The sequence below is a fragment of the Culex pipiens genome, chromosome 2, assembly GCF_016801865.2.
Source record: "Culex pipiens pallens isolate TS chromosome 2, TS_CPP_V2, whole genome shotgun sequence".
Taxonomy (NCBI): domain Eukaryota; kingdom Metazoa; phylum Arthropoda; class Insecta; order Diptera; family Culicidae; genus Culex; species Culex pipiens.
The window spans coordinates 132,927,302-132,955,071 of NC_068938.1; the positions used below are offsets into that span (position 1 = coordinate 132,927,302).

A 27,770-nucleotide genomic window follows, 5' to 3' on the forward strand; every position below is an offset into this window, starting at 1 on the left:
ATTTAAGAATTTAAGAATTTAAGAATTTAAGAATTTAAGAATTTAAGAATTTAAGAATTTAAGAATTTAAGAATTTAAGAATTTAAGAATTTAAGAATTTAAGCATTTAAGAATTTAAGAATTTAAGAATTAAAGTATTTAAGAATTTAAGAATTTAAGAATTTAAAATTTTTTATTTAGATTTTTTCTTATATAGATTTTTTCTAATTTAGATTTTTTTTAATTTTGAATTTTTCTTTAAATTTAGAATTTTTGATTTTTTAGTTTTTTGGAGTTTTGAATTTCAGATTTTTTAAATTACGATTTTAGAAATTCGAAATTTTTCTAATCTGAATTTTACAAATTTTGATTAAAAAAACTATTTAAATATAAAAAAAAGTTTGAAATTTTTGAAATTTGAATTTTGAATGATGGACCAAGAAAGTTGAAATTTAGAAAAATATTTCTACGGGAAATCCCATCTAAAATTCAAAGGCAAATTGAATATATCCACTATCAAATAAAAATAAATAAGGTTAAAAAAATCATTACTCAAATCTCAAAAGAAATTACATATTCAAAGCCGGATATATTAACAAATGAGTTAAGTGTAGTAATAATTTTATTTAAAAATTGTCAACCATACATTTAAAAAATAATCTCTACATAATCTGCATCTTAATTTTTCGACGGTTCGTATTAAGAAAATACAAACAAACATTTTCAGAAAAAAAAAATCTATTTATAAGAAATTGAAATTGCATTCAATGGACAAAAAATTCTCGTAATTCTTGATAATATTTTTCCTCATAACTTGAAAGTAATTCTATCTATATATCTATTTATTTATCAAAATTGCCATCCGCGCCTGAGCAAAATTAGTCAGCAAATCCGCGCCATCCGCGCGATCCGCGCCGTCCGTAACAATCCTGCTGTTAGACATAGCGTAGTTTAAAGACGTCATTTTTAGGACAGCTGGTAGGAATAACCTTCTTCTTAGCCATCACACTAGAAGAGGTCTTCCAGCACTATGGAGTAGCTGTCCTAAAGTCTAGAATCATAACCTGTTAAACAGAGCGTAGTTTGAAGACGTGTCATTTTTAGGGCAGTTGGTCGAGAATAACCCTCCTTTTAAGTTTTCATACTCACAGGAACTATTACTATTAAACCTTTTCTTATCTGAATCTTACAATAAATAGCTGACCGCAACACTTATAAGGAAGCCTTAAATATAGACAGAATAAACATAAATGATTAAGCAGTGAGTGGAGTTAGTTACAGTAACAAACAAAAATAACAAATAATTCTCATTATGAGTGGAATGTTGGAATGCGTTTTATAATTCCTTTTAAAAATAGACAAAAAAAAAACAAGAATACTAAACCAAAGAAATATGTACATGAATATTAGTGACAACACAATAGACTACCGCAATGATTTTTTATAGTTGCTAAGTGCTTTAATAACACGGTAGTTGCACACAATGACAAATAAGAGGCTGTTAATATTAGTGACAAACGGATAGTGTGAGCGTTTAAAACTCTGTGAATGATTTGCTGCTGAAAAGGAACAGCACACTCTCGCACACGCACACACTATGAAACGCTAACAAAGAAACAATTCACGACACTCTCAATCTCGCACCACTTCTTTCTCTCCTTCTATTGTTCATCATTGAAAACTCACACCCACACTCGCACTTTATTTCAAAACAAGATCAAGCCTAAGCTAAAAAACACATGATATGAAAGAGGAGGGAGAGGAAAAAATCTCGAGCTCAACCGGATTTGTGTTTGTAAGGGTGAGCGCGAAATGAGCAAAACACAACAGGACTACAACAATGGCTTGTGTGAAACTGTGTTTGTGTAGGTGATTGTTGTCGCAAAGAACTCGGCAAAAAGACAAATGTCAAACTCAAATGCGTACGCGAACTGAACTGTGTGATCCCTGACTGTTTTTCTTTAAGAGCTAATAAGGCACTCTGTGGTTTTATGCATGATTTCGTTTTTTTGATTTAGCTTTTTCGAACGGTTTTGTAAACCTTTCTGTTGGAATTCAAAAGTGATAGACTCTTGCTTGTTTCTTAAATTTTCAAGAAATTGCTATCAATTTTTAATTCCAACCTTCCTAACCTTAAAAACCAATGAGAAATCCTGAAAAATCCTAGCAAATTTAAAATCTTGTTTTAAATCAATTTACTCTACTTTTGTTTTTGACCTAACCTTCTCAAGTTTACAACCGTTCGAAAAAGAGCTACGTTTTGTCAAATAGGGAAAAAGAGAGAGAGCTTTGGATTGTCAGTTTACGTGAGAGTGTATCGAAGCTGGTCTGCGACTGAGTCGGACTTGGAGGCCTTGGCGGCGAAGTATTCCACGGCGTTTCTATAAAAAAGAAAAAGAAGAAAAAAGAGAAGAAGAAAACAATAACAAAAGATTCTTCAGGTTGAGTTGGTGGGCAACGGCACGAAGGGACTTTTTGATCGAAGAAGATTTTTTAGCAGTATTTCACAATTTATCAAGGAGTGTTTAGGAAGAAAATATCACAGCAGTTTTTCAAACTTCGGGTTCCATTCCCAAGATATCAAAAGGGATCAATCGAAAAGAATGGGCAAAATCACACATCTAAAACAATCTAAGAAATGAAAATATAGCAAATTGTCTAAAAACAAACAATACCATGCAATTGCAACCACACCAGAAAATAAGAATAAGAACCAAACAATTGTAGCTATCAAATTTGAAAATCTCAAAGGTTCCGCGAATAAACAGCTTCCCACCCCAGAAAAAAAAACCAAAACAAACCCATTATCTCCCCGTTTCTGCGCGCAAAATACACACAAAACACAGCAAACAAATGCAGACACAAAAGGAAAACATATTCAAATGAATATTCATCTCAAATCGCTGCGCCCGCGAGAGAGAGCGATAGAGAGAGAAAGAGTCGATGACCTAAAAATAAAAGAAGTCGCACACACGTTAACGAGATATCGTCACACCAGGTCGGTTCTGATGTTCATCGTCGTCGTCGTTTAGTGCAAGAAGCGCCACACACTAGTATTGTGGCGACAGAACGGAAGTGGGGTTGGGAAAATTTGTTAGGGGAGAAGGAGAGAGGGGTCAGTTCTTCAAAGCGAGACGACGCGACTGTCAAGGCGAACAGACCCAGACACGAACGCATGTTGTTGACGACGTTCTTTTTGGAAAACGAAGTTACTCTGTTGGAGAGGCAGAGGGGGTTGGCTAAACAAAGAGCGGGTTAGAGGGCTGAAATTGATTGTCATGTTTGAAACATCATTAAAGGTGGTATTTCATTATGGTAAACATTGTTTGCAAACTGGCCAAGACGTTCTGCGATACCTTTTGTCTAGGTTCCAAACGAAGTTTCCCATAGTGGAATACACCCTTACACACCCTGAAGAATGTTTGAGCTTTTGATGTTTTAAAAGATAGACGAGGAGAAACAACATTAAATGCTGTGTTGATGAAAGCGAAGACACCCGATTGTCTAGGACTAGTCGTTCAGAATGCCAGGTTAATTATCCCAATTTAGTTTCATATACTACATAATCTTTACTTAACCTTTTTGTAACAGCGGAATAGAATCCTCTGAAATAGAAACCATTAAAAATTACAAGCGACAAACATAACAAAATTTATCCATAGTCCAAGTAATCCGAATGATATTTTTTGCGAATATTTGCTGCAATCCTATCACAACAAAGACAAAAATCATCCTGGAAGAAACCATCAATTTTGTCTCGCACAAAAAAAAATCGGCAACTGCACAAGACCTGATTGCCACAGTTTCATAACATACTTGATGGAGTTATAAAATAGTTTCAGGATTTCGTAAAATGCTTTATCCTTTCATTGTGAATGTGTTCATTCCAAAAAGCAATAAACTCAACTTCAAGTCATCTCGTACTTGAAAATAGCCAAGTATGCAGTACCAATTGAAGTCCGTAATTGAGATGAGGTAAAATTTTATATTTTTTTAATGGTCTCTTTTTTTTAATTCAATTGATTTTTTTGTAAAACGACAAAACCCATTTTTCTCTATAAAAAAAGAGTTACTTAATCCACCGTGAAGTGATTGATGCCTTCCTCATATGGGACCATCCATAAACCACGTGGACACTTTTTTGGGAATCTGTTACCCTCCCCCCCCACCTCGTGGACAATTGTCCATACAAAAAAAATCTTTTTTGTATGGATCGTGGACAATCGCCATAAACCCCCCCCCCCCCCCTTAAGTGTCCACGTGGTTTATGGATGGTCCCATATGATTTTTTCTTTTGTAAAATATATATGTTCAAGGATAGGTAACCTACAAATGTTCTCTAAATAAAACTTCTTATCTAGCAAAACAATTCAAAAGGGCCGTGGTGGGTTTGTTAACAAGGAGTGTGTTCTGCTCATACTAGGGGATGTTAACATCTAGCATGGAAGTGGTACATTCTTTGTTCACAAACCCACATAGGCTATTTTGCATTGTTTTGCTAGATAAACTCGTAACTCTCGATAGGGTTGTCAGATCTTCAATCTTTTGGACGCATTGGAAAGGTCTTTTCCAGTGCTGTTAAACGTTAATTAACGTTAACGCGTCCGTTAATCGTTAAAATTAACGTGAACGCGAACGGAGCCTACGTTGATCTTAACTTTAACGTGAACGGAGCACGTTAATTAACGTCGTTAATTAACGCGTTGATTAACGCGTTAATCCCCAACTTTGAGGGCCTGTATCTTCCGAACGGTAACATCTAGCGAGTTACTTCCAGTTGCATTTTACAGGCATTAACTGTGACTATGAGTTCCCGGTGAGGTAATTTGTCCAAAGTGGCCACCGGTTCCGGCAACCCGGAACATCCGTCAAGCATGTTTTTTTAAAGCTTTTGTCATTCAATTGACATTTGAGCCAATGTTATGAAACGTTGTTTGTAGTACATAGGTATACTGACTACATTGGGTCAGTTCAGGGTATCTGTGGCCACTCCGGAACCGATTCCATGGTACCACGCAAATGGTTCCGATGATGGTGATATTCAAAAGTCGACCTGTTGCTTATCAAACTAAAATCATTAGTCAAATTAAAATCATTAGTCATCTATTATCATGCCGGTGTTCTTTGACCCGATCGGACCACTCCGGAACCGGTTACCGGTGGCCCCGGAAGAAGTGTACTGAGTATAGAAAAAGTCCTTTCATGTGGCATATCAAAATTCATGAAATTGAAAGGCCAAACTGACGTCATCAGGGTTGATCCTTCCGGAATCGGTCACTGGAGGTCACAGTGCTTCCCCCTCCCCTTTCCCCTCTCGCTTCTCCTGCATCATAGAGAAAGTGCCGACGCCTTATGAAGAATTAACAGCAACTACTGGCTCTCTGATTGTGTTTCCATGGTAACCGGCGAGAGTGTCAAACCTGTACAATTCAGTTGGCTACTGAGCCTACTTGGATTCAGTGCAATGGGACTCCAACTGCGTACCATCTTGTAGCCTTCTAACTGCAAGCACACTAGGGTTTAAGGACGCAAGGTAGCCGAAAATGGCTCCCAAATTTTTTTTTTACTAAAATGATAATTTCTCGAAAACTACAACACCTATCAATCTAATTTATAGTTGGTTCTCTTGGGGGATGTCTAACGAAGATTTTCCGCCAGGATTGAGGTTGATAAGTTGAATATGGTGTTCTCATATTTTACCAAAACTTAACATTTTATAAAATTTTGTGGATTTGACGAACTTCTGGTAAAGCGTGGAGGCACAATGCCATACCGAGAGCCCAAATCAAGTACAAGCAAGCTTCGCAAGTCAATTCTCTCTGGAACGGCGTTTAGTTTCATTTGGTTTGATTCTTAGTATGGTAATTAGAAGCAATTTTCTAAATAAATATTTTCAATATTTTCCAACCATTCGACATCATGCAACACGCGTGCAACACGCGCGTGGCATACATACGTTGCGCGTTACAACAACAACAAAGCAAGCAAGCAGCCTTGCAGACAGAAATAGGGTATTCACTGTAACCAATTTATGAATGGTAACTTTTACAAACATCTTATTCATTTTACTAAATAGTTTTGTTCGTTTTTTTTTAGTTTTATGAAATTTGTGTACAATCGATTACGATTTTATATTTCATTTTTCGTTGAAATCTGCTCATTTCATCATCGATTCTTTCCCAAATTTTATTAGATTTTATTGCTGTGCGTATAAAACAAAAAAGTTCAATATTGTATTTCAATAAAGCTTCAGAACTCAAATCAATATTTTGTAAAAGAAGTCATCGGTTTGAGTATTACTCTATTACCTTTATGCGGGGCGTCTACCACGTTTGTTTTTGCTGCGCATGATAGTAGTTGTGCTGGGCCAAACGGGCATGAAACGTGGTGGTAGTGAAGTGTGCTTGCTTGTTGTGTTGCAAACGGATGCGGGATGATGCATGCATTTCATAACTTTTAAGATTCTCAAAACATTAAATATGTTTAGAAAACCAGTTGAAGTCTTTAGTATACGGAAATGACCTTTACATAAACTATTTATTGAACAATTTTTTTCATAAAATTTTCCAAGAAATGAGGATATATCTACTGAACAAATTGTCTGATCGATGAGTTGTCTAGGGACAAAATGAAGATGCCTAAATCAAGAAATTTTATAAAAGTGTATTAGGCTGATGTAAATATTATATAGAAGTTTATGTCCCTCGACACAAGTAAAGATCGCAAAGGGGCCCAGTCACGAAATTCTAGCAGAGTTCTAGCATAGTTCTCACAGAGCTGGAAATTCTTACAGCATTCAAGCATAAATGTTCCACGATTGTAGCATGATTCTGGTAGAACCAGATTTACTAAAATATTTCGTGACTGGGGAGAGGGGAAGTAGAATAAAAAGTAATATTTCAAGCCACGATTTTAAAATATAAAAGAATAAAATAATAATAATTCGCTGGCCCATATTTTTTTTTAAACATTTTTAAAGGAAAGCGTAATAAACTCTGAAAAAATTGCTTCAGACCTATTTGATTTCATATTATTATTGGTTGGATTGATGATAATTTCGAGCATCCCCCCCCTCCCCCCCCCCCAAACATTATACCTCTGTACAAAATCGACATCCAAAATCTTTTGAGTAAAAGTTGTTTTGATGTATTTTTCAAAATAAAAAAAAATAATAAAATTAAGAAAAACAGAATGTTTTGAGAAACCTACTTTCAGACAAGAAGTTGATTTATTGATTGAAAAATTATATATTTTATAATGCATTCATAATTTTTCAGCGGGACTTTTTTACTAAATGTTGTTTCGCGCTATGGACGTTTTGATGTAGTTTATTCGTTTGAAATAATAATTTGGAGCCTAACGATTTCATCGAATGATAAAAAATAAACAAGACTAATTGGGAAAATTGCATCATCGATTAAATTTATCAAAAATAATTTTAAAATGTATTTCTGTCAGCGTTAGAATATTTTCAAACATAAGTAGTTAAAAACAATTTGGATTTTTTTCGCTTTTCCTTTCCATTTATTTTTAACAAAAGCAAGTCTTTATTTGTTTAAAAATTTAGTTTATGAGCGGTTCCCGACTTTTCTTTGTATTTTTTTATTTGGATGAAACCCTATGTCAAAAGAAGCAATTTTGCATCATTCGTTTTTCATGCCAATCTCCATACAATTTTGGGGGCTGGTCATACAAAAGGGTATTTAAATGTATGAAATTCTGTATCTTGAGAAGGGATTTTCTGATCGATTTGGTGTCTTCGGTAAAGTTGTAGGTTATGATTAGGCCTTTTCAGAAAAATCGATTTTTTGTTAGTCAATTTTTTTATCACGAAAAGTAAAATTCCCAAAATACGTATTTTTTAAATATTTTTTAAAAGTTTTAGGGGATTAAAAAAGACAATTTCTAAGCCATAGTGCGTGATGGTGCAAAAATCTGGTTTTGAAGATATATTTTTTTTAAATATCGAAAACCTGGACAAAATAATTATTAAAAATCATTTTTAAAGTAAAATCAAATTGGCAATCCAAAAGTACTTTAGGGTAAAGTAGTCATCAATGAGACATTCATTGAGAATTGAAAAGTACTTTTCGGTTGCAAATTTGATAATTCAATAATTAATTAATTATAATTATTTTTTTTCCATAAGCTGTTTTTGCACCATCACGCACTATGGCTCAGAAGATCTCTTTTAAAGTCCCCGAAAACATATAAAAAAAATCGAAAATTAAAAAATACGTATTTTGGAAATTTTACTTTTAGTGATAATCATAACCTACAACTTTCCCGAAGACAACAAATCGATAAAAACTCCTTCTCAAGATATACATTTACATACCCATTTTGTATGACCAGCTCCCAAAACTGTATGGAGACTTGTATGGAAAATCAAATGATGCATGGATAAAGTTTCATCTAAATAAAAAAACTGAGGAATCGTAAAGAACTACTCTTATACATATTTTTGCGTTCATGCATTTTTGAACGGTGAGAAACTCGTGAAATATAGCAAAAGTATATCTAAAAAAATCATGTGAGTTTTTGCAAACGAGCAGCCTTCGCATAAATGTCCCTTATTCAAAAACAGCAAGCTGAGAAAAATGCAAGGCAACTTTGTCCCACACAAAAGGCTACGTGTTAAGTTTTCGCGAAAAAACTGGATTTCCTCCGGTTTTCTAGAACACTGCATATTTTAGTTTTTTTTTATTTTTAAACAAGCTGCATCAATAACGCAAAATTCATGAAAATGCATATGGGACAATTATGTGTTTTTTGAAATAAATTGGTTTTCAATTTGAAAAAATCCATGAAGTTTTGCATTTTTTCAAAAAACAGAGCAATAGTAGCTATTCAGCTGCGTGTTATAAGCTTGGGGTTTAAAAAAATAAACGATTAATATTTAAAAGTTTATACAATATTACCTACTTGACCAAGATGCCAAGCTCATATTGACGTTCTTCCTCCCCACTCTTCGACAGTCTAATAGCCGTGTGGGCTTAGGCGCAGTCCTCTTTTTGTGTGCTGTGTGGTTTGAATCCTGTCGGTTGCATTTTGACTCCATTTAACTATTGTTGAGTATTTGACTATCTTCCAGACATCATTTTAAATTGAGTGATTTGGAAACCTTTCAACTGAGATCAATTGATAACTTCTCGAGAGAAGGTATATATTTATAGGATTAAATTTGGCATGTTAAGCTCTCTTTGAGGGAAATGAGACTTAAAAAAAACAAATTTGGTGAGTGTTTTACACTTTTCTGATTTTGAAGCGTATGGGCAAAACAATACAAGTAACAACTGGAAGTTTGTTTTCTTATTTTAACTAAATGATTTTAACAGTTATTAACAATATTATTCTTTGCTGCTCACGAAACCAAGAGAGTAATATATAAATTTATTTATTTGTTTCAAAATTTAAAGAGTCTAAGCCAAAAATATTTGAAACATCGCTTTTTAAAATTTTCAAGTTATTCATTAAAAAGAGGGAAAATGATCTGAACACCTTTTTGAAAATCCCCTGTACAATTTTTTTTTTTAAATGAAACCAACTACTTATCTAAAAAATTAACTTTTCTGCTCGAAAAGGAACAATTATTGAGCAATTCTCTGAGAACACGGTCATTCGATTTTTTTTTTGTATTTTTTAATCCGGCTGAAACTTTTTTGGTGCCTTCGGTATGCCCAAAAAAGCCATTTTGCATCATTAGTTTGTCCATATTATTTTCCATACAAATTTGGCAGCTGTCCATACAAAAATGATAGCTGAAAGTTCAAAAATCTGTATCTTTTGAGGGAATTTTTTGATCGATTTGGTGTCTTCGGAAAAGTTTTAGGTATGGATATGGACTATACTGAAAAAATATTATACACGGTAAAAAAAAATTATGGTGATTTTTAATTTCACTTTTTGTCACTAAAACTTGATTTGCAAAAAAACACTATTTTTTATTTTTTTATTTTCTAATACGTTTTAGGGGACACCAAATGCCAACTTTTCAGAAATTTCCAGGTTATGCAAAAAATCTTTGACCGAGTTATGGATTTTTGAATCAATACTGATTTAAAAAAAATATCGAAATATTGGTCGCAAAAATGTTTAACTCCCTTTTTTGATGTAAAATCAAATTAGCAATCAAAAAGTACTCCAGTGAAATTTTGATAAAGTGCACCGTTTTCAAGTTATAGTAATTTTTATGTAACGTTTTTGAAGATCATTTTTTTTTAAGTTAGTGCACATGTTTGCCCACTCTTGAAAAAAAAAATCGAAAAGCTGAGAAAATTCTCAGTATTTTGCTTTTTTGAACTTTGTTGAAACGATCTTTAGTTGCTGAGATATTGCCATACAAAAATTTAAAAAACAAGAAAATTGATGTTTTCTAAGTCTCACCCAAACAACCCACAATTTTCTAATGTCTATAACTCAGCAACTAATGCTCCAATTTTCAATGTTAAAATGTGAAACATTCGTGAAATTTTCCGACCTTTTCGAAAATATTGTTTTAATTTTTTTCAAATCAAGACTATTATTTTAAAAGGGCCAAACATACAATATTACGCCCTTTTGAAATGTTAGTCTTGATTTGAAAAAAAATGAAAATTTAGTTTTCGAAAAGGTCGGAAAATTTCACGAATGTTTCACATTTTAACATTAAAAATCGGAGTATTAGTTGCTGAGATGTCGACATTAGAAAATGGTGGGTCACTCAAACAGAGTGAGACTTAGAAAACATCAATTTTCCTGTTTTTAAATTTTGTATGGCAACATCTCAACAACTAAGGGGTCGTATCAAAAAAGTTCAAATAATCAAAAATTCGTAACTCGGTCTAAGATTTTTTGCCCAATCTGGAAATTTTCTGAAAAGTTGGCATTTGATGTACTCTAAAACATATCAGAAAATAAAAAAAATTAAAATAGTGTTTTTTGCAACCCAAATTTTAGTAACAAGAAGTGAAACTAAAAATCAGCAAAAAAAAAATTACCGTGTATCATTTTTTTCAGTGTAGTCCTTATCCATACCTAAAACTTTGCGAAGACACCAAATCGATTAAAAAAATTCCGTCAAAAGATACAGATTTTTGAACTTTCAGCTATCATTTTTGTATGAACAGCTGCCAAATTTGTATGGAAAATAATATGGGCAAACTAATGATGCAAAATGGCTTCTTTGGGCATACCGAATCCACCAAAAAAGTTTCAGCCAATAACTGAACAATACATTTGTTATAGCTGAAATCTGTGAATATAAAAAAAAATAACAAAAACAAAATGGAAATAATCAAAATTCATTTTTCTGTGTTGATTTTTTGGTTTTAGCTTATTTCAACATATTTTGAATATAAGTGAAATTGCAAAGTGCAAAATGCATGTTGCATGTCTCTTAGATTTTTTTAAGTAAAGTTTTAATCCCTAGATATTACAGAGTTACAGAGCATTTTACAAATCTCATTGATTTACATTTTTTAAATCGCGGCTTGAAATTCAAATTCTTATTATTATTTTGCCATCCCTAATTTGGATCTTTGCCAAACAGGAAAATATATTTTACCTCCACATGAACAAAACAATATTATTTTCTTTCAAATTTATCGAGGAGCATAAACTTTTGGTATAATAGGGGACCTCATACAACACTGTGAGCCTCAAGAAACAAGCATTTTCGATCATTACCCTCTGAACGGCGATTTTTTTACATGATTGGAAACCTAGCATAACGATTAGATGTATTAAAACAATAATATTAGTCAATGTTTTCAAATCACCCAGCATTTTGTAGCATGCGCGTATGTTCAAAGTTCGCGTTGGTTTGTGCAACAAAACACATTGTTGTGTGTGTTTTGATGCACGCAGCAGCACAAACAATATAGCAAGGATCCACGCCGAGAGCGATAGGGTAATGTTACTTATGTTTCTCATATAACAAACATTCATTTTCTAAGAGTTTGTTTTTCATTTAATGGGCTTTAAATTTTGCTGGAATAAACAAAAATAATTTTACATTATGCTTGGTGTGAAATCATATAATACAAGATATTGAACAATATATTTCGAGATTTTTTGCTATACAAATTTTAGCCTAATATTTTACAATTACTCTCCCAACAATAACAAATATTTTGTAAATATATCTTCTTGTTGAAATAAAATAAATCAACTCTACATAGTTCACTTATATAACAATTACCCTATGAATCTCTTTGTGGCATCAACAAGCGTGCTGTCGCTGCTGTGCTGCGCAGCGTATGATAGTATTTGTGTTGTATCAAGCGAGCATGATAGTATACCTCCGGTGGTTGGTCACTATTTTGTTTGACACTTTTTAGTTTGTACCCCGTTGGTTGGACTAAGTCAAACAAAACTAAAAAGTAACGAACTGTCACTTTTTACACGGAACTCATCATTATTATCAAACCATACTTTTTTCAGTTAAAAAGAGTGTCAAACTAAAAAGTGTCAATTTAAGTGACAAAAAATGTTGTCAAACCGTCGTAATTTGAGTGTAGTTATTTGTATTTGCTTGTTTTATTGCAACCGTTTACCGAATTGCGATCTTGCATAATAATCAACGTTAGTTTTTATTTTATTTCAAATATTTATCGATATGCGAACATTTACTACTGATCTACGGAGTAAAAAGAGTTCCCAAAATCGTGAAAAAGCGTTCATGAAAATGGGAACCTCGAACAAAGTGTTCAAATCCCATGGTACGATTTTAAAAAACGTACCGTGAAATTTGAACACTTTGTTCGTGGTTCCCATTTTCATGAACGCTTGTTCACGATTTTGGGAACTCTTTTTTCTCCGTATGGAGATTAGAAGATATCCTAGACTAGAAATTAAAAAATCAACTAAAAAGAAACTGAATTAGTTCATTAGTTTATCAGTTCATTAGGGAGCGTTCTTTTATTACGTAACGCATTTATTTTGCTTTTTTACCCTCTTTATGTGAAACATTCTCATCACACTTATTTTCATTAGATTTTTTCCATGTTTAAATCATCAAGAAATTACTTTATCCAAAATTTCCTTATAGATAATTCTCCGCCAACTCACAAACTTTGTCCTAAGGCAGCGATTCTCAACCTTCTTCTAGGCCGGTACCCCCTGCCATGTAAATCAAGTAGGCCCGGTACCCCCATTGAGAATCGCTGTCCTAAGGGGTCCCTCCGCCACGAGATATCGAAAAATTTAGCTCTTATTCGTGATCAGGAACAAAAATTATCCCTTAGATCAAAGTTTCACGCAAATCGAAGAGGGGTCGATTCAACTTTTCCGATTTCGTGTGAGTTGACGAAAAATTACCCCTATACAAGTGCCTTTTCTGGCTGGCCATGATGCAGACTTCCAAAATTATTTCAAAAATATCAAATAAATAAATAAATTGTTCGCTTTACAGCATGGTCTTAGAATTCTTTTTTTTTTGAAAGATTCCTAGGCCGCGACCTACATTTACTCCCCATCCGACGGAAGGCGTGATCAGACAAATCTCGTCTCGAAAAATGCAACTGAGCCGACTAGGATCAAACCCAGGCTATCTGGGTGAGAAGAAACCACGCTTACCACTACACCACCGAACTCGAAATCATTGTCAGAATTTCATTTCGCAGAATCGATTCAATTTGGTTTATCTGATTTACTGAAATGATGGCCAATATGGCATTGGTAGAATATTGAGAATTTATAATTAGTTACCAATAAGCTGAACTCAAACCAAATAACCTAAATGTCGAGTAATAAAGTACGGGCTGTTTTTGAAAATGTCTGGTGAAATTATTTGAAAAAAAGTATTCAAATTTTGATCTCTTATCTTACTGATTGTATTGATAATTAGTAACAAATGTAATAAGCATTTTTGTATAATGAAAATTGTTTTCAATCATTGTAGGAAACAATTTTAGCTAAAAGCATGGGAAATGTGAATGTGCTGTTTATGTATTCGTAACATCATTACGTCAATCAAAATGTTGCGCAACATGTTCAAAAATGTAGCACGGAAGAAGAACAACACAACTTCCCGGCCTACCTTGGGTCCTTAAGTCCAAGAGAAGAAAAGTTATATTTTTGCAAATATATGCTTTTAATTATGCATAACGAATGACATTTGTAGAAGCAGAAATCATCCCGTAATTCTACGAACTTCGTAGGAAGAAACCATCGATTTCCCCTCCCCAAAATCCCCAAAAAGAATAAAAAGATATTTAGAAAATCGTCAAAAAATAGTGAGGTCGTTAATTAACGCGTTAATCCCCAACTTTGAGGGCCTGTATCTTCCGAACGGTAACATCTAGCGAGTTACTTCCAGTTGCATTTTACGGACATTAACTGTGACTATGAGCTCCCGGTGAGGTAATTTGTCCAAAGTGGCCACCGGTTCCGGCAACCCGGAACATCCATCAAGCATGTTAGTTTAAAGCTTATGTCATTCAAATGACATTTAAGCCAATGTTATGAAACGTTGTTTGTAGTACATAGGTATACTGACTACATTGGGTCAGTTCAGGGTATCTGTGGCCACTCCGGAATCGATTCCGTGGTACCACGCAAATGGTTCCGATGATGGTGGTATCACAGAGTAATCCAGAGGGAGCACTGGCATTTGATTTATGGTTGCGTTACGCGGTACATCGTGGTACATCCCCCCTTCAGCAAAACTTTCGGTTGGCGTAACGCACGAGGCAAACTGACATTTGAGCGTTACTTTTTTCAAGCGTTCAGATCTAAGAGCTCTTAGGTTCTGATGACTTTTCTATAAGCTGTCAATTTTTTTCACAATTCCAAAATCAACAATGTGAATTTTCTGATGGCTCTAAAATGAATCAAAAAGAATGCATGCGGAAATTTCAGGGCGTTGGCTGTGTTTGAAGAAGATTTCTGGAGCTGTTGCGGTTCTCCAGTGCGTTGAAGTCGGAACATAAAGTTTACCGTTGTGACCGAACTCTTTGTCGTGGACAAAAAGAGCAGATTGTCGAATTTACCTATTTAATATTTCTAATTAATTTCTTTGGGGAGTAACGGACCATACAAGAAATATATGTGTCGATGGAAGCTTTTTGCTTTTAATATACTTTAGTTTATAATCCTCATACTGGGCTGAATTGAAACATTGACCCAGTGCCTGCAGATTCCACCGTTGGCGTTCATGGCCACCTGGTTAAAGTACACATAGGCCCTGTGATGTCAGGATGGAAGCAACATCCAACAGTCCTAGCACAATTTTAGTCGACTATTTTGGTTCGGCTGAGCTGGTCCAACGGGGATGTTGATTCATTGTAAACTTCAGCGCTATGAGGAGGATCAAATGACCCCTTGGGCGTACGGCTCTGATTAAAAGGTTCATCACAAAGATCCCAAAAACTTCACTTGAGGTGGTCGTCTTCTAACAGTTGCTAGAAGTTTACAGCTCCCCAAGTTCTTTTAAATGTTCTAAAGAAAGATTGACAATTTTAATATCCTTGTCGTTCCATGCTCAGCACTTGTCAAAACAAACAAATCGAAAAAAAACCTGAGTTTACTATGATGAAAATATTCATCAGGAAACGCATAACGCAGCTACGATACCAAAGGGTAAGCTTTTAACGCAGCCACAAAATTCGATGACTTTTGTTCGGACTGCGTCCTCTGGATTACTCTGTGGTGGTATTCAAAAGTCGACCTGTTGCTTATCAAACTTCGTCAAATTAAAATCATTAGTCATCTATTATCATGCCGGTATTCTTTGACCCGATCGGACCACTCCGGAACCGGTTACTGGTGGCACCGGAGGAAGTGTACTGAGTATAGAAATGTCCTTTCATGTGGCATATCAAATTTCATGAAATTGAAAATTATGACCGCATGTCGATGCCTTATAACTCATTATGAAGATTTTTTTAAATTTTATTCAGGAAATATTGCCGATGCACTTTTGTATTGTTTCCAATTGACCAGTCTTTAAGGACCCAAGGTAGGCCGGGAAGTTGTGTTGTTCTTCTTCCGTGCTACATTTTTGAACATGTTGCGCAACATTTTGATTGACGTAATGATGTTACGAATACATAAACAGCACATTCACATTTCCCATGCTTTTAGCTAAAATTGTTTCCTACAATGATTGAAAACAATTTTCATTATACAAAAATGCTTATTACATTTGTTACTAATTATCAATACAATCAGTAAGATAAGAGATCAAAATTTGAATACTTTTTTTCAAATAATTTCACCAGACATTTTCAAAAACAGCCCGTACTTTATTACTCGACATTTAGGTTATTTGGTTTGAGTTCAGCTTATTGGTAACTAATTATAAATTCTCAATATTCTACCAATGCCATATTGGCCATCATTTCAGTAAATCAGATAAACCAAATTGAATCGATTCTGCGAAATGAAATTCTGACAATGATTTCGAGTTCGGTGGTGTAGTGGTAAGCGTGGTTTCTTCTCACCCAGATAGCCTGGGTTTGATCCTAGTCGGCTCAGTTGCATTTTTCGAGACGAGATTTGTCTGATCACGCCTTCCGTCGGATGGGGAGTAAATGTAGGTCGCGGCCTAGGAATCTTTCAAAAAAAAAAGAATTCTAAGACCATGCTGTAAAGCGAACAATTTATTTATTTATTTGATATTTTTGAAATAATTTTGGAAGTCTGCATCATGGCCAGCCAGAAAAGGCACTTGTATAGGGGTAATTTTTCGTCAACTCACACGAAATCGGAAAAGTTGAATCGACCCCTCTTCGATTTGCGTGAAACTTTGATCTAAGGGATAATTTTTGTTCCTGATCACGAATAAGAGCTAAATTTTTCGATATCTCGTGGCGGAGGGACCCCTTAGGACAGCGATTCTCAATGGGGGTACCGGGCCTACTTGATTTACATGGCAGGGGGTACCGGCCTAGAAGAAGGTTGAGAATCGCTGCCTTAGGACAAAGTTTGTGAGTTGGCGGAGAATTATCTATAAGGAAATTTTGGATAAAGTAATTTCTTGATGATTTAAACATGGAAAAAATCTAATGAAAATAAGTGTGATGAGAATGTTTCACATAAAGAGGGTAAAAAAGCAAAATAAATGCGTTACGTAATAAAAGAACGCTCCCTAATGAACTGATAAACTAATGAACTAATTCAGTTTCTTTTTAGTTGATTTTTTAATTTCTAGTCTAGGATATCTTCTAATCTCCATACGGAGAAAAAAGAGTTCCCAAAATCGTGAACAAGCGTTCATGAAAATGGGAACCACGAACAAAGTGTTCAAATTTCACGGTACGTTTTTTAAAATCGTACCATGGGATTTGAACACTTTGTTCGAGGTTCCCATTTTCATGAACGCTTTTTCACGATTTTGGGAACTCTTTTTACTCCGTAGATCAGTAGTAAATGTTCGCATATCGATAAATATTTGAAATAAAATAAAAACTAACGTTGATTATTATGCAAGATCGCAATTCGGTAAACGGTTGCAATAAAACAAGCAAATACAAATAACTACACTCAAATTACGACGGTTTGACAACATTTTTTGTCACTTAAATTGACACTTTTTAGTTTGACACTCTTTTTAACTGAAAAAAGTATGGTTTGATAATAATGATGAGTTCCGTGTAAAAAGTGACAGTTCGTTACTTTTTAGTTTTGTTTGACTTAGTCCAACCAACGGGGTACAAACTAAAAAGTGTCAAACAAAATAGTGACCAACCACCGGAGGTATACTATCATGCTCGCTTGATACAACACAAATACTATCATACGCTGCGCAGCACAGCAGCGACAGCACGCTTGTTGATGCCACAAAGAGATTCATAGGGTAATTGTTATATAAGTGAACTATGTAGAGTTGATTTATTTTATTTCAACAAGAAGATATATTTACAAAATATTTGTTATTGTTGGGAGAGTAATTGTAAAATATTAGGCTAAAATTTGTATAGCAAAAAATCTCGAAATATATTGTTCAATATCTTGTATTATATGATTTCACACCAAGCATAATGTAAAATTATTTTTGTTTATTCCAGCAAAATTTAAAGCCCATTAAATGAAAAACAAACTCTTAGAAAATGAATGTTTGTTATATGAGAAACATAAGTAACATTACCCTATCGCTCTCGGCGTGGATCCTTGCTATATTGTTTGTGCTGCTGCGTGCATCAAAACACACACAACAATGTGTTTTGTTGCACAAACCAACGCGAACTTTGAACATACGCGCATGCTACAAAATGCTGGGTGATTTGAAAACATTGACTAATATTATTGTTTTAATACATCTAATCGTTATGCTAGGTTTCCAATCATGTAAAAAAATCGCCGTTCAGAGGGTAATGATCGAAAATGCTTGTTTCTTGAGGCTCACAGTGTTGTATGAGGTCCCCTATTATACCAAAAGTTTATGCTCCTCGATAAATTTGAAAGAAAATAATATTGTTTTGTTCATGTGGAGGTAAAATATATTTTCCTGTTTGGCAAAGATCCAAATTAGGGATGGCAAAATAATAATAAGAATTTGAATTTCAAGCCGCGATTTAAAAAATGTAAATCAATGAGATTTGTAAAATGCTCTGTAACTCTGTAATATCTAGGGATTAAAACTTTACTTAAAAAAATCTAAGAGACATGCAACATGCATTTTGCACTTTGCAATTTCACTTATATTCAAAATATGTTGAAATAAGCTAAAACCAAAAAATCAACACAGAAAAATGAATTTTGATTATTTCCATTTTGTTTTTGTTATTTTTTTTTATATTCACAGATTTCAGCTATAACAAATGTATTGTTCAGTTATTGGCTGAAACTTTTTTGGTGGATTCGGTATGCCCAAAGAAGCCATTTTGCATCATTAGTTTGCCCATATTATTTTCCATACAAATTTGGCAGCTGTTCATACAAAAATGATAGCTGAAAGTTCAAAAATCTGTATCTTTTGACGGAATTTTTTTAATCGATTTGGTGTCTTCGCAAAGTTTTAGGTATGGATAAGGACTACACTGAAAAAAATGATACACGGTAATTTTTTTTTGCTGATTTTTAGTTTCACTTCTTGTTACTAAAATTTGGGTTGCAAAAAACACTATTTTAATTTTTTTTTATTTTCTGATATGTTTTAGAGTACATCAAATGCCAACTTTTCAGAAAATTTCCAGATTGGGCAAAAAATCTTAGACCGAGTTACGAATTTTTGATTATTTGAACTTTTTTGATACGACCCTTAGTTGTTGAGATGTTGCCATACAAAATTTAAAAACAGGAAAATTGATGTTTTCTAAGTCTCACTCTGTTTGAGTGACCCACCATTTTCTAATGTCGACATCTCAGCAACTAATACTCCGATTTTTAATGTTAAAATGTGAAACATTCGTGAAATTTTCCGACCTTTTCGAAAACTAAATTTTCATTTTTTTTCAAATCAAGACTAACATTTCAAAAGGGCGTAATATTGTATGTTTGGCCCTTTTAAAATAATAGTCTTGATTTGAAAAAAAATTAAAACAATATTTTCGAAAAGGTCGGAAAATTTCACGAATGTTTCACATTTTAACATTGAAAATTGGAGCATTAGTTGCTGAGTTATAGACATTAGAAAATTGTGGGTTGTTTGGGTGAGACTTAGAAAACATCAATTTTCTTGTTTTTTAAATTTTTGTATGGCAATATCTCAGCAACTAAAGATCGTTTCAACAAAGTTCAAAAAAGCAAAATACTGAGAATTTTCTCAGCTTTTCGATTTTTTTGACAAAGAACTTTGTCCTAAGGGCTCTATTCTGGTGAGGTGTCAATCCAGAAAAACGAAAAATGTCGCGCGTTACGAAAATGTTGCATGCTTGGTACTGGGGAACAGGTCTGCGACGCAACAAGGCACTGTTGCGTCACCATTTCGAGCCAATATAAACCCCGCTCGATCAGCCCAGGAAAATCATTCTATCGCTGGACGCCGAGAAGTAAACATCAACCTGGACCTGGAAGCAGATGGCCTGGAGGCCCAGAAGCAGTTGGCCGAAAAGCAGCTGGCCTGGAGCAAGGAGCAGCCCAAGCGGAGGCAGGTCAGCCGGAATATTCTGGCCACAAGACCCGGAGTGGCCAGAACCCTCAGGGGTGTTCCGATGGAAGGCCATACGAGACTGGACAATATGGGTATCAAATTTCTTGGATTTTGATACTGGTGATGAAAATGGCCATTTTGACAGTATTGTCCACAACCTGGAGTGGCCGATGCCCTCAGGGAGGTTCTCCCGGGAGGACATTTACCGAACCATAAGATTTTGGGCAATATGGGTATCAAACTTCTTGGTTTTTGGTACTGGTAATTACAATGGCCATTTTGAGAGTATTGGCCACAACCTGGAGTGGCTGGTGCCCTCAGGGAGGTTCTCCGGGGAGGACATTTACCGAACCATAAGATGGGCAATATGGGTATCAAACTTCTTGGTTTTTGGTACTGGTAATTACAATGGCCATTTTGACAGTATTGGCCACAACCTGGAGTGGCCGGTGCCCTCAGGGAGGTCCTCCGGGGAGGACATTTACCGAACCAAAAGATTTTCGGCAATATGGGTATCAAACTTCTTAGTTTTTGGTACTGGTAATTACAATGGCCATTTTGACAGTATTGGCCACTACCTGGAGTGGCCGGTGCCCTCAGGGAGGTTCTCCGGAGAGGACATTTACCGAACCATAAGATTTTGGGCAATATGGGTATCAAAATTCATGGTTTTCAATACTGGTAATGAAAATTTTCGCTGTGAAAAGAAATGATTAATTAAATTGCGCAAATGGCGCGAAATGGAATTTTATAGTTTGAAAAGAATAACTCTTCCATTTCGCGCCATTTGCGCAATTTAATCAATCATTTCTTTTCACAGCAAAATTTTTCTTCGCGAGCAGCTGACCGCCATTTTGTTTTGGGGTGCCGCTCTTGCAGAGCAAAATTCATCGCGCCATGTGCTCTCCCTCTCTCTCACACACACACGCGCAATAGCAAACGATAATTGCGAGACCGACGCCCTCTTGCTGGGTCGAGGTTCAGTTGCGATTGATAAGTTGGACGAACAACATCGAAGAGGACGAAACGGCCGGCACGTTTGGACGAAATCCGACGGAGAGAACCATTTCCGTGGAGGATTTGATTGGCTGCCAGAAATCCGTGACCAACGTGACCGTTTCGAATCAAACCCTCAAGGAGAGGATCATTTCCGTGGAAGATTTGATTGGCTGCCAGAAGTGCGTGGCCAATGGACCGTTCCAGATCAACACCACAAAAAAAAAAAAAACCCAAAAACCAAACAGTCTTTTTCAAGACTCACGAATACTCACGAAAGAGTTATTCTTTTCAAATCAAAAATTTCCATTTCGCGCCATTTGCGCAATTAAATCAGTCATTTCTTTTCACAGCAAAATTTTTCTTCGCGAGCAGCTGACCGCCATTTTGTTTTGGGGTGCCGCTCTTGCAGAGCAAAATTCATCGCGCCATATGCTCTCCCTCTCTCTCACACACACACGCGCAGTAGCAAACGATAATTGCGCGACCGACGCCCTCTTGCTGGGTCGAGGTTCAGTTGCGATTGATAAGTTGGACGCACAACATCGACGAGGACGAAACGGCCGGCACGTTTAGACGAAATCCGACGGAGAGGACCATTTTTTTTTTTTTTTCATAAAATTATTTTTATTAGGTCCTTTTCGGTACTGGGACCTGGTTAGGACCGAGTCGGCTTTTGTAATTACATTTGACTTAATAATTACAGAGGATCTTGTGTGTAAATGTTAGTGGGAGGGAAGCCGATTACCCGCGGCCTACTCGGGGTTAGTAGGGAAGGGATTGATGTTAAAGACAAGGCGTGGGAAGGGAAGGGGGATTGTGTAGGGGTCTTGGTTGGCTCTGCTGGCCTTTGCGTTTTGTCCTCAGCCGCAACTCGGTGTCCAGCTGCTGGGGCGTTCTTGCTTTGCTTCCGGTGCAACCAGAAACGACGGCTTTGTGCGAAGGCGAGTTATACTAACAGAAGGAAAACTAACTGAAGGAAAACTAACTGGAAGAAAAACTAAATAGATATTTTGGAATCTGAGAGGAACTGATAGATAGGATAGAGAACATCAAGGTCTAGTTGAGATAGTGCGTCTCGCATCGGTATTTCTGGTGGTCTTCCTCGGGCCCTGAGGGTATCTTTCAACTTAATTCTGTGAGCTTGGTGATCTGGACACGCCCATACGAGATGGTCGATGTCCTGATAACCATGCCCACAGTCGCATAAGTTCGTATCACTCATGTTGATACGGTAAAGATGAGCCTTGGACGAGTAATGGTTCGACATAAGGCGGGACATCGTTCTGATGAATCCACGCGTCAAGTCCATTCCCTTGAACCAGGCTTTTCTTTGCACCTTAGGTCGTACGTCGTCGTCCCATTGATTTTGCCAATCCAGAAGCGCACGCTGCCTCGGAAAACCGTAGCATTCTTGTAGGCTAATTGGCCTTTCAAAAATGTCTCCACTCTCAGCACCCTTCTTGGCGAGCAAGTCCGCTTTCTCATTACCCGGAATCGAGCAATGAGCGCGGACCCACACCACCGTGATGCTGAAGGACTGAGCCGCCAGGTTGTTTAAAGTCTTGCGTATTTCCGTGAGGAAAAACGCAGACTCCCTGGTCGGCTTCAGAGACCGGATAGCCTCAACAGAGCTAAAGCTATCGGTGAAGATGAAGTAGTGGTCAGGTGGCATGGTCTCGATGATTCGCAGTGCGCAGTAAACCGCGGCTAACTCTGCGACGTAAACCGAACTCGGGTCCTTCAGCTTAAAGAACAGCTGATAAGATTCATGATAAACACCGAAGCCCGTACAGCCGTCGAGCTTGGAGCCATCGGTGAAGAATCTGTTGTTTGGAGGAACATGGTTGTACTTTGATGCGAAGATCGACGGTACTACTCCCCGCAGAAGATGGTTTGGGATACCGCGAGTATCGGCTTTCATGGACGTGTCGAAGCCAATCAGGGTGCTGCTGGTTAACGGAGGCGTGCGCTGTACCGTTGTGCTCGGGCTCCACTCCCACGATGACATAAAGTCATAATATAGAAGCATGCGCCGAGACTCAACGTGAAGGTTCAGCAACGTTTCAAAGTTGTCAATTACCAGTTTATTCCTGTAATCACACCGGATCAGGAACCGGTAAGACAGTTCGTAGTAACGAGTTCGCAGAGGCAATACTCCCGCCAAGACCTCGAGGGTCATGTTGTGAGTTGAGTGCATGCATCCCAAGACAATGCGAAGACTTCGGTACTGTATCCGCTGGAGAACCAACAAGCGTGATTTCGCAGCTGACTGGAAGCAGAAACTGCCATATTCCAGCACCGAGAGTATCGTTGTCTTGTACAGTCGAAGCAGGTCAGAAGGATGAGCACCCCACCGGTTGCCAGAGACACTGCGCAGAAAATTAGTTCTTTGCAGGCACTTTTGCTTCAGGTAGTTAATGTGCTTCCCCCATGTTCCCTTTTGATCGAAGATGGTACCCATGTACATGAAGTGGTCCGACTGCTCGATAGTCTTTCCCGAGAGAGAAAGATTGAGCTGTGCCGGTTCATGCTTCCCTGTAAAAACGACCAGTTCCGTCTTCGCCGGAGAGAATTCAATACCCTTTTCAACTGCCCAATGGGCCAAGTTGTTCAGGGTATCTTGCAAGGGTTCTAGCAGATCGACTTCCTTCTTGGCAGCGATTGAAACCACTGCGTCATCTGCGTACTGTATAAGGGTGCAGTCTCCGGTCAAGCAATCATCGATGTCGCTGACGTAGAAGTTATACATGGATGGGCTAAGGCGTGAGCCTTGTGCCAAACCCATGTAACTTATCCGGGTGATTGCCAGATCACCTTGCACAAAGTGCATGTGTTTTTCTGACAACAGGTTGATGAGGAAGTTGCACATCGTCGGATTGAGACCGCTCCGCCGCAGCTTTACTCCCAACACATCGATGGAGACTGAATCGAATGCACCCTTGATGTCTAGAAAGACAGAAGCCATTTGCTGTTTCTTACCACGGGCTATGTCGATCCCTGTGGCCAGCAAGGCTAGACAGTCGCTTGTTCCCTTGCCTCTCCGGAAGCCATACTGCGTGTCTGACAGCAAGTGCTCTCGTTCCATCCATGGTTCGAGGCGGTCGAGGATCATCTTCTCCAGCAACTTGCGTAGACACGACAGCAAGCTGATTGGACGATACGAGTTGTGGTCGGACGCCGGCTTACCGGGCTTTTGAATGGCAACCACCCGGACCTGTCGCCATTCGTGTGGAATTACGTTCTGCTCCACCAACGTGTTGAACAGTTTCAACAGACGCTGCTTGGCGACGTCCGGAAGATTCTTCAGCAAGCTGAACTTGATCTTGTCCGGACCAGGAGCAGTGTTGTTGCCCGTCAATAGTGCTATGGAGAGCTCTACCATCGAGAAGGGAGGATTAGAATCGCTCCCATCAACAACGTCGAATGATGGTTGTGTCGGCACCGAGTCCGGGCACACCTTCTTGGCGAAATCCAATATCCACTTGTCCGATTTTTCCACACTCTCGTTCGGAACGGAACCTCTTCGCATGGCCCTCGCAACGCGCCACAGAGTGCTCATGGACGTATCTGCTGGTAGTCCTTCAACGAACTCCCGCCAGTACATTCGCTTCTTCCGCTTCAGAGTATTACTGTACCTGCGATCAAGAGCTCTATACCTTTGGAAGTTCGCTGGGGATCCACACTTGCAGAAGTCCACATAAGCTACAGACCTGGCCGCCGAGAGATCCGTACACTCCTTGTCCCACCAGGGAAGTGGAGGGCGCGTTCGGATGTACGGTCCCGGGACGGGTTTTGTCTGAGCTTGTAACGCACTGTCATAGATCAAATTAGCCAGAAACGCATATTCTTCAAGCGGTGCCAACCCAGCTCGCAACTCAACTCCAATGGAGACTGCCTCCGCGTACTGTTTCCAGTCGATATTTCGCGTCAGATCGTAAGGCATCTCCACCGTTGTCGATTGCTGTGGGCCATGGCTAACCAGAATAGCGATCGGCAAATGATCACTGCCACGAGGATTTTGGAGCACGTTCCAGTCACAAAGAATTGCCAGACTGTTGGAACAGAGCGACAAGTCGATGGCACTCGCCTTCGTACCGGACGTGGTTGACGTTGGTGGTGTTGCAATCCGCGTAACTTGCTTGTCCCTGTTTAGGAGGGTCATCTGGAAGTCGTCGCAAAGTTCATGAATCAGATATGCTTGAGGGTCTGTCTTGTGACTTCCCCACTCGGTGCTGTGAAGATTAAAGTCACCCAGAACCAGTCGGGAGAGGACCATTTCCGTGGAGGATTTGATTGGCTGCCAAAAGTCCGTGGCCAACGGACCGTTCCGGATCAACACCACCAAAAAAACCCAAAAACTAAACAGTCTTTTTCAAGACTCACGAAAGAGTTATTCTTTTCAAATCAAAAAAATCCATTTCGCGCCATTTGCGCAATTTATTCAATCATTTCTTTTCACAGCAAAATTTTTCTTCACGAGCAGCTGACCGCCATTTTGTTTTGGGGTGCCGCTCTTGCAGAGCAAAATTCATCGCGCCATGTGCTCTCCCTTTTCTCACACACACACACACACGCGCAATGGCAAACGAAAACTGCATGACCGACGCCCTCTCGCTGGGTCGAGGTTCAGTTGCGATTGACAAGTTGGAGCCTCGACCCAGCGGTCATGCAGGTCATGCTCAAGCTCAGAATAATTCTGGCTGTGGAAGAGGGCACATCGTGACTCATGAGCCACGGCAGATAACGGAGGGAGTGAGAGAGAGATGCTTGATGCGCTGGCGACTCTCTACATTCAATGTCCTCTCTTCTCCCATTTTCCTCCCGTCGGCACATCATATATGTACGTAATTTTCTTCGTGACGTTGTAGCCATCGCTAACGCACTATGGCTTCAATATCTTAAAGTGGCCTGAGTTTTAAGTAAAATATAATAAGTTAAATCTGGACATCGTACTGGCCACTTGGAGGAAGCAGTTTGGAGGACCACCCGGAGCAGCCAGTCAAGGATCGACCCGGAGAAGCAGTGGAGCGCACCAGCAAAATAATATGGTTCTTTTTAGAACCACCATTATCACGAAAGAGTTGTTCTTCATTTCTATTTGCTTGCTAGTTCGCTACTAGGAATGCTCTTGGTGGTAGTCTGGACCCCTAAGAAATCCAGTCTTTTTTGGAAGCCGTGAGAGATTAATTTTTTTTGCGGCTGCAATATAAAAAAAAAACTGGAGTTTATTTTGAAAAGGTTCAAAAAACCAAATTCCAATTTTTGCTTTTAGGGTGTTTTTTAATACCCCTGACTCAAGGCGGTTTCAAAAACACCCAAAAATGGCCGAAATGGCCATTTTCATTACCAGTATAAAAAAATCATGAATTTTTTTTTTTTTTTTTTCTTCATAAAATTATTTTTATTAGGTCCTTTTCGGTACTGGGACCTGGTTAGGACCGAGTCGGCTTTTGTAATTACATTTGGCTTAATAATTACAGAGGATCTTGTGTGTAAATGTTAGTGGGAGGGGAGCCGATTACCCGCGGCCTACTCGGGGTTAGTAGGGAAGGGATTGATGTTAAAGACAAGGCGTGGGAAGGGAAGGGGGATTGTGTAGGGGTCTTGGTTGGCTCTGCTGGCCTTTGCGTTTTGTCCTCAGCCGCAACTCGGTGTCCAGCTGCTGGGGCGTTCTTGCTTTGCTTCCGGTGCAACCAGAAACGACGGCTTTGTACGAAGGCGAGTTATACTAACAGAAGGAAAACTAACTGAAGAAAAACAAACTGGAAGAAAACTAAATGGATATTTTGGAATCTGAGAGGAACTGATAGATCGGATAGAGAACATCAAGGTCAAGTTGAGATAACGCGTCTCGCATCGGGATTTCTGGTGGTCTTCCTCGGGCCCTGAGGGTATCTTTCAACTTAATTCTGTGAGCCTGGTGATCTGGACACGCCCATACGAGATGGTCGATGTCCTGATAACCCTGCCCACAGTCGCAAAGGTTCGTATCACTCATGTTGATACGGTACAGATGAGCCTTGGACGAGTAATGGTTCGACATAAGGCGGGACATCGTTCTGATGAATCCACGCGTCAAGTCCATTCCCTTGAACCAGGCTTTTCTTTGCACCTTAGGTCGTATGGAATACATCCAACGTCCTTTGGTGTCGCCGTCCCATTGTGTTTGCCAATCCAGGAGCGCACGCTGCCTCGGAAAACCGTAACATTCTTGTAGGCTAATTGGCCTTTCAAAAATGTCTCCACTCTCAGCACCCTTCTTGGCGAGCAAGTCCGCTTTCTCATTACCCGGAATCGAGCAATGAGCGCGGACCCATACCACCGTGATGCTGAATGACTGAGCCGCTAGGTTGTTTAAAGTCTTACGTATTTCCGTGAGGAAAAACGTAGACTCCCTGGTCGGCTTCAGAGACCGGATAGCCTCAACAGAGCTAAAGCTATCGGTGAAGATGAAGTAGTGGTCAGGTGGCATGGTCTCGATGATTCGCAGTGCGCAGTAAACCGCGGCTAACTCTGCGACATAAACCGAACTCGGGTCCTTCAGCTTAAAGAACAGCTGATGAGATTCATGATGAACACCGAAGCCCGTACAGCCGTCGAGCTTGGAGCCATCGGTGAAGAATCTGTTGTTTGGAGGAACATGGTTGTACTTTGATGCGAAGATCGACGGTACAACTCCCCGCAGAAGATGGTTTGGGATACCGCGAGTATCGGCTTTCATGGACGTGTCGAAGCCAATCAGGGTGCTGCTGGTTAACGGAGGCGTGCGCTGTACCGT

The 27,770-nt window shown here is 38.2% G+C and overlaps 1 protein-coding gene across 3 annotated transcripts in view; it reads right to left on the reverse strand.

Moving 5' to 3' along the window:
* LOC120425053 (protein argonaute-2) overlaps positions 1-27,770 on the reverse strand; it is a 104,136-nt gene that overhangs the window by 21,258 nt on the left and 55,108 nt on the right. For all 3 annotated transcript variants that reach the window (XM_039589437.2, XM_039589429.2, XM_039589444.2), the window contains exon 3: positions 2,286-2,360. In XM_039589437.2, the coding sequence (XP_039445371.1) occupies positions 2,286-2,360 (75 nt within the window). The remainder of the gene's footprint in view (positions 1-2,285; positions 2,361-27,770) is intronic.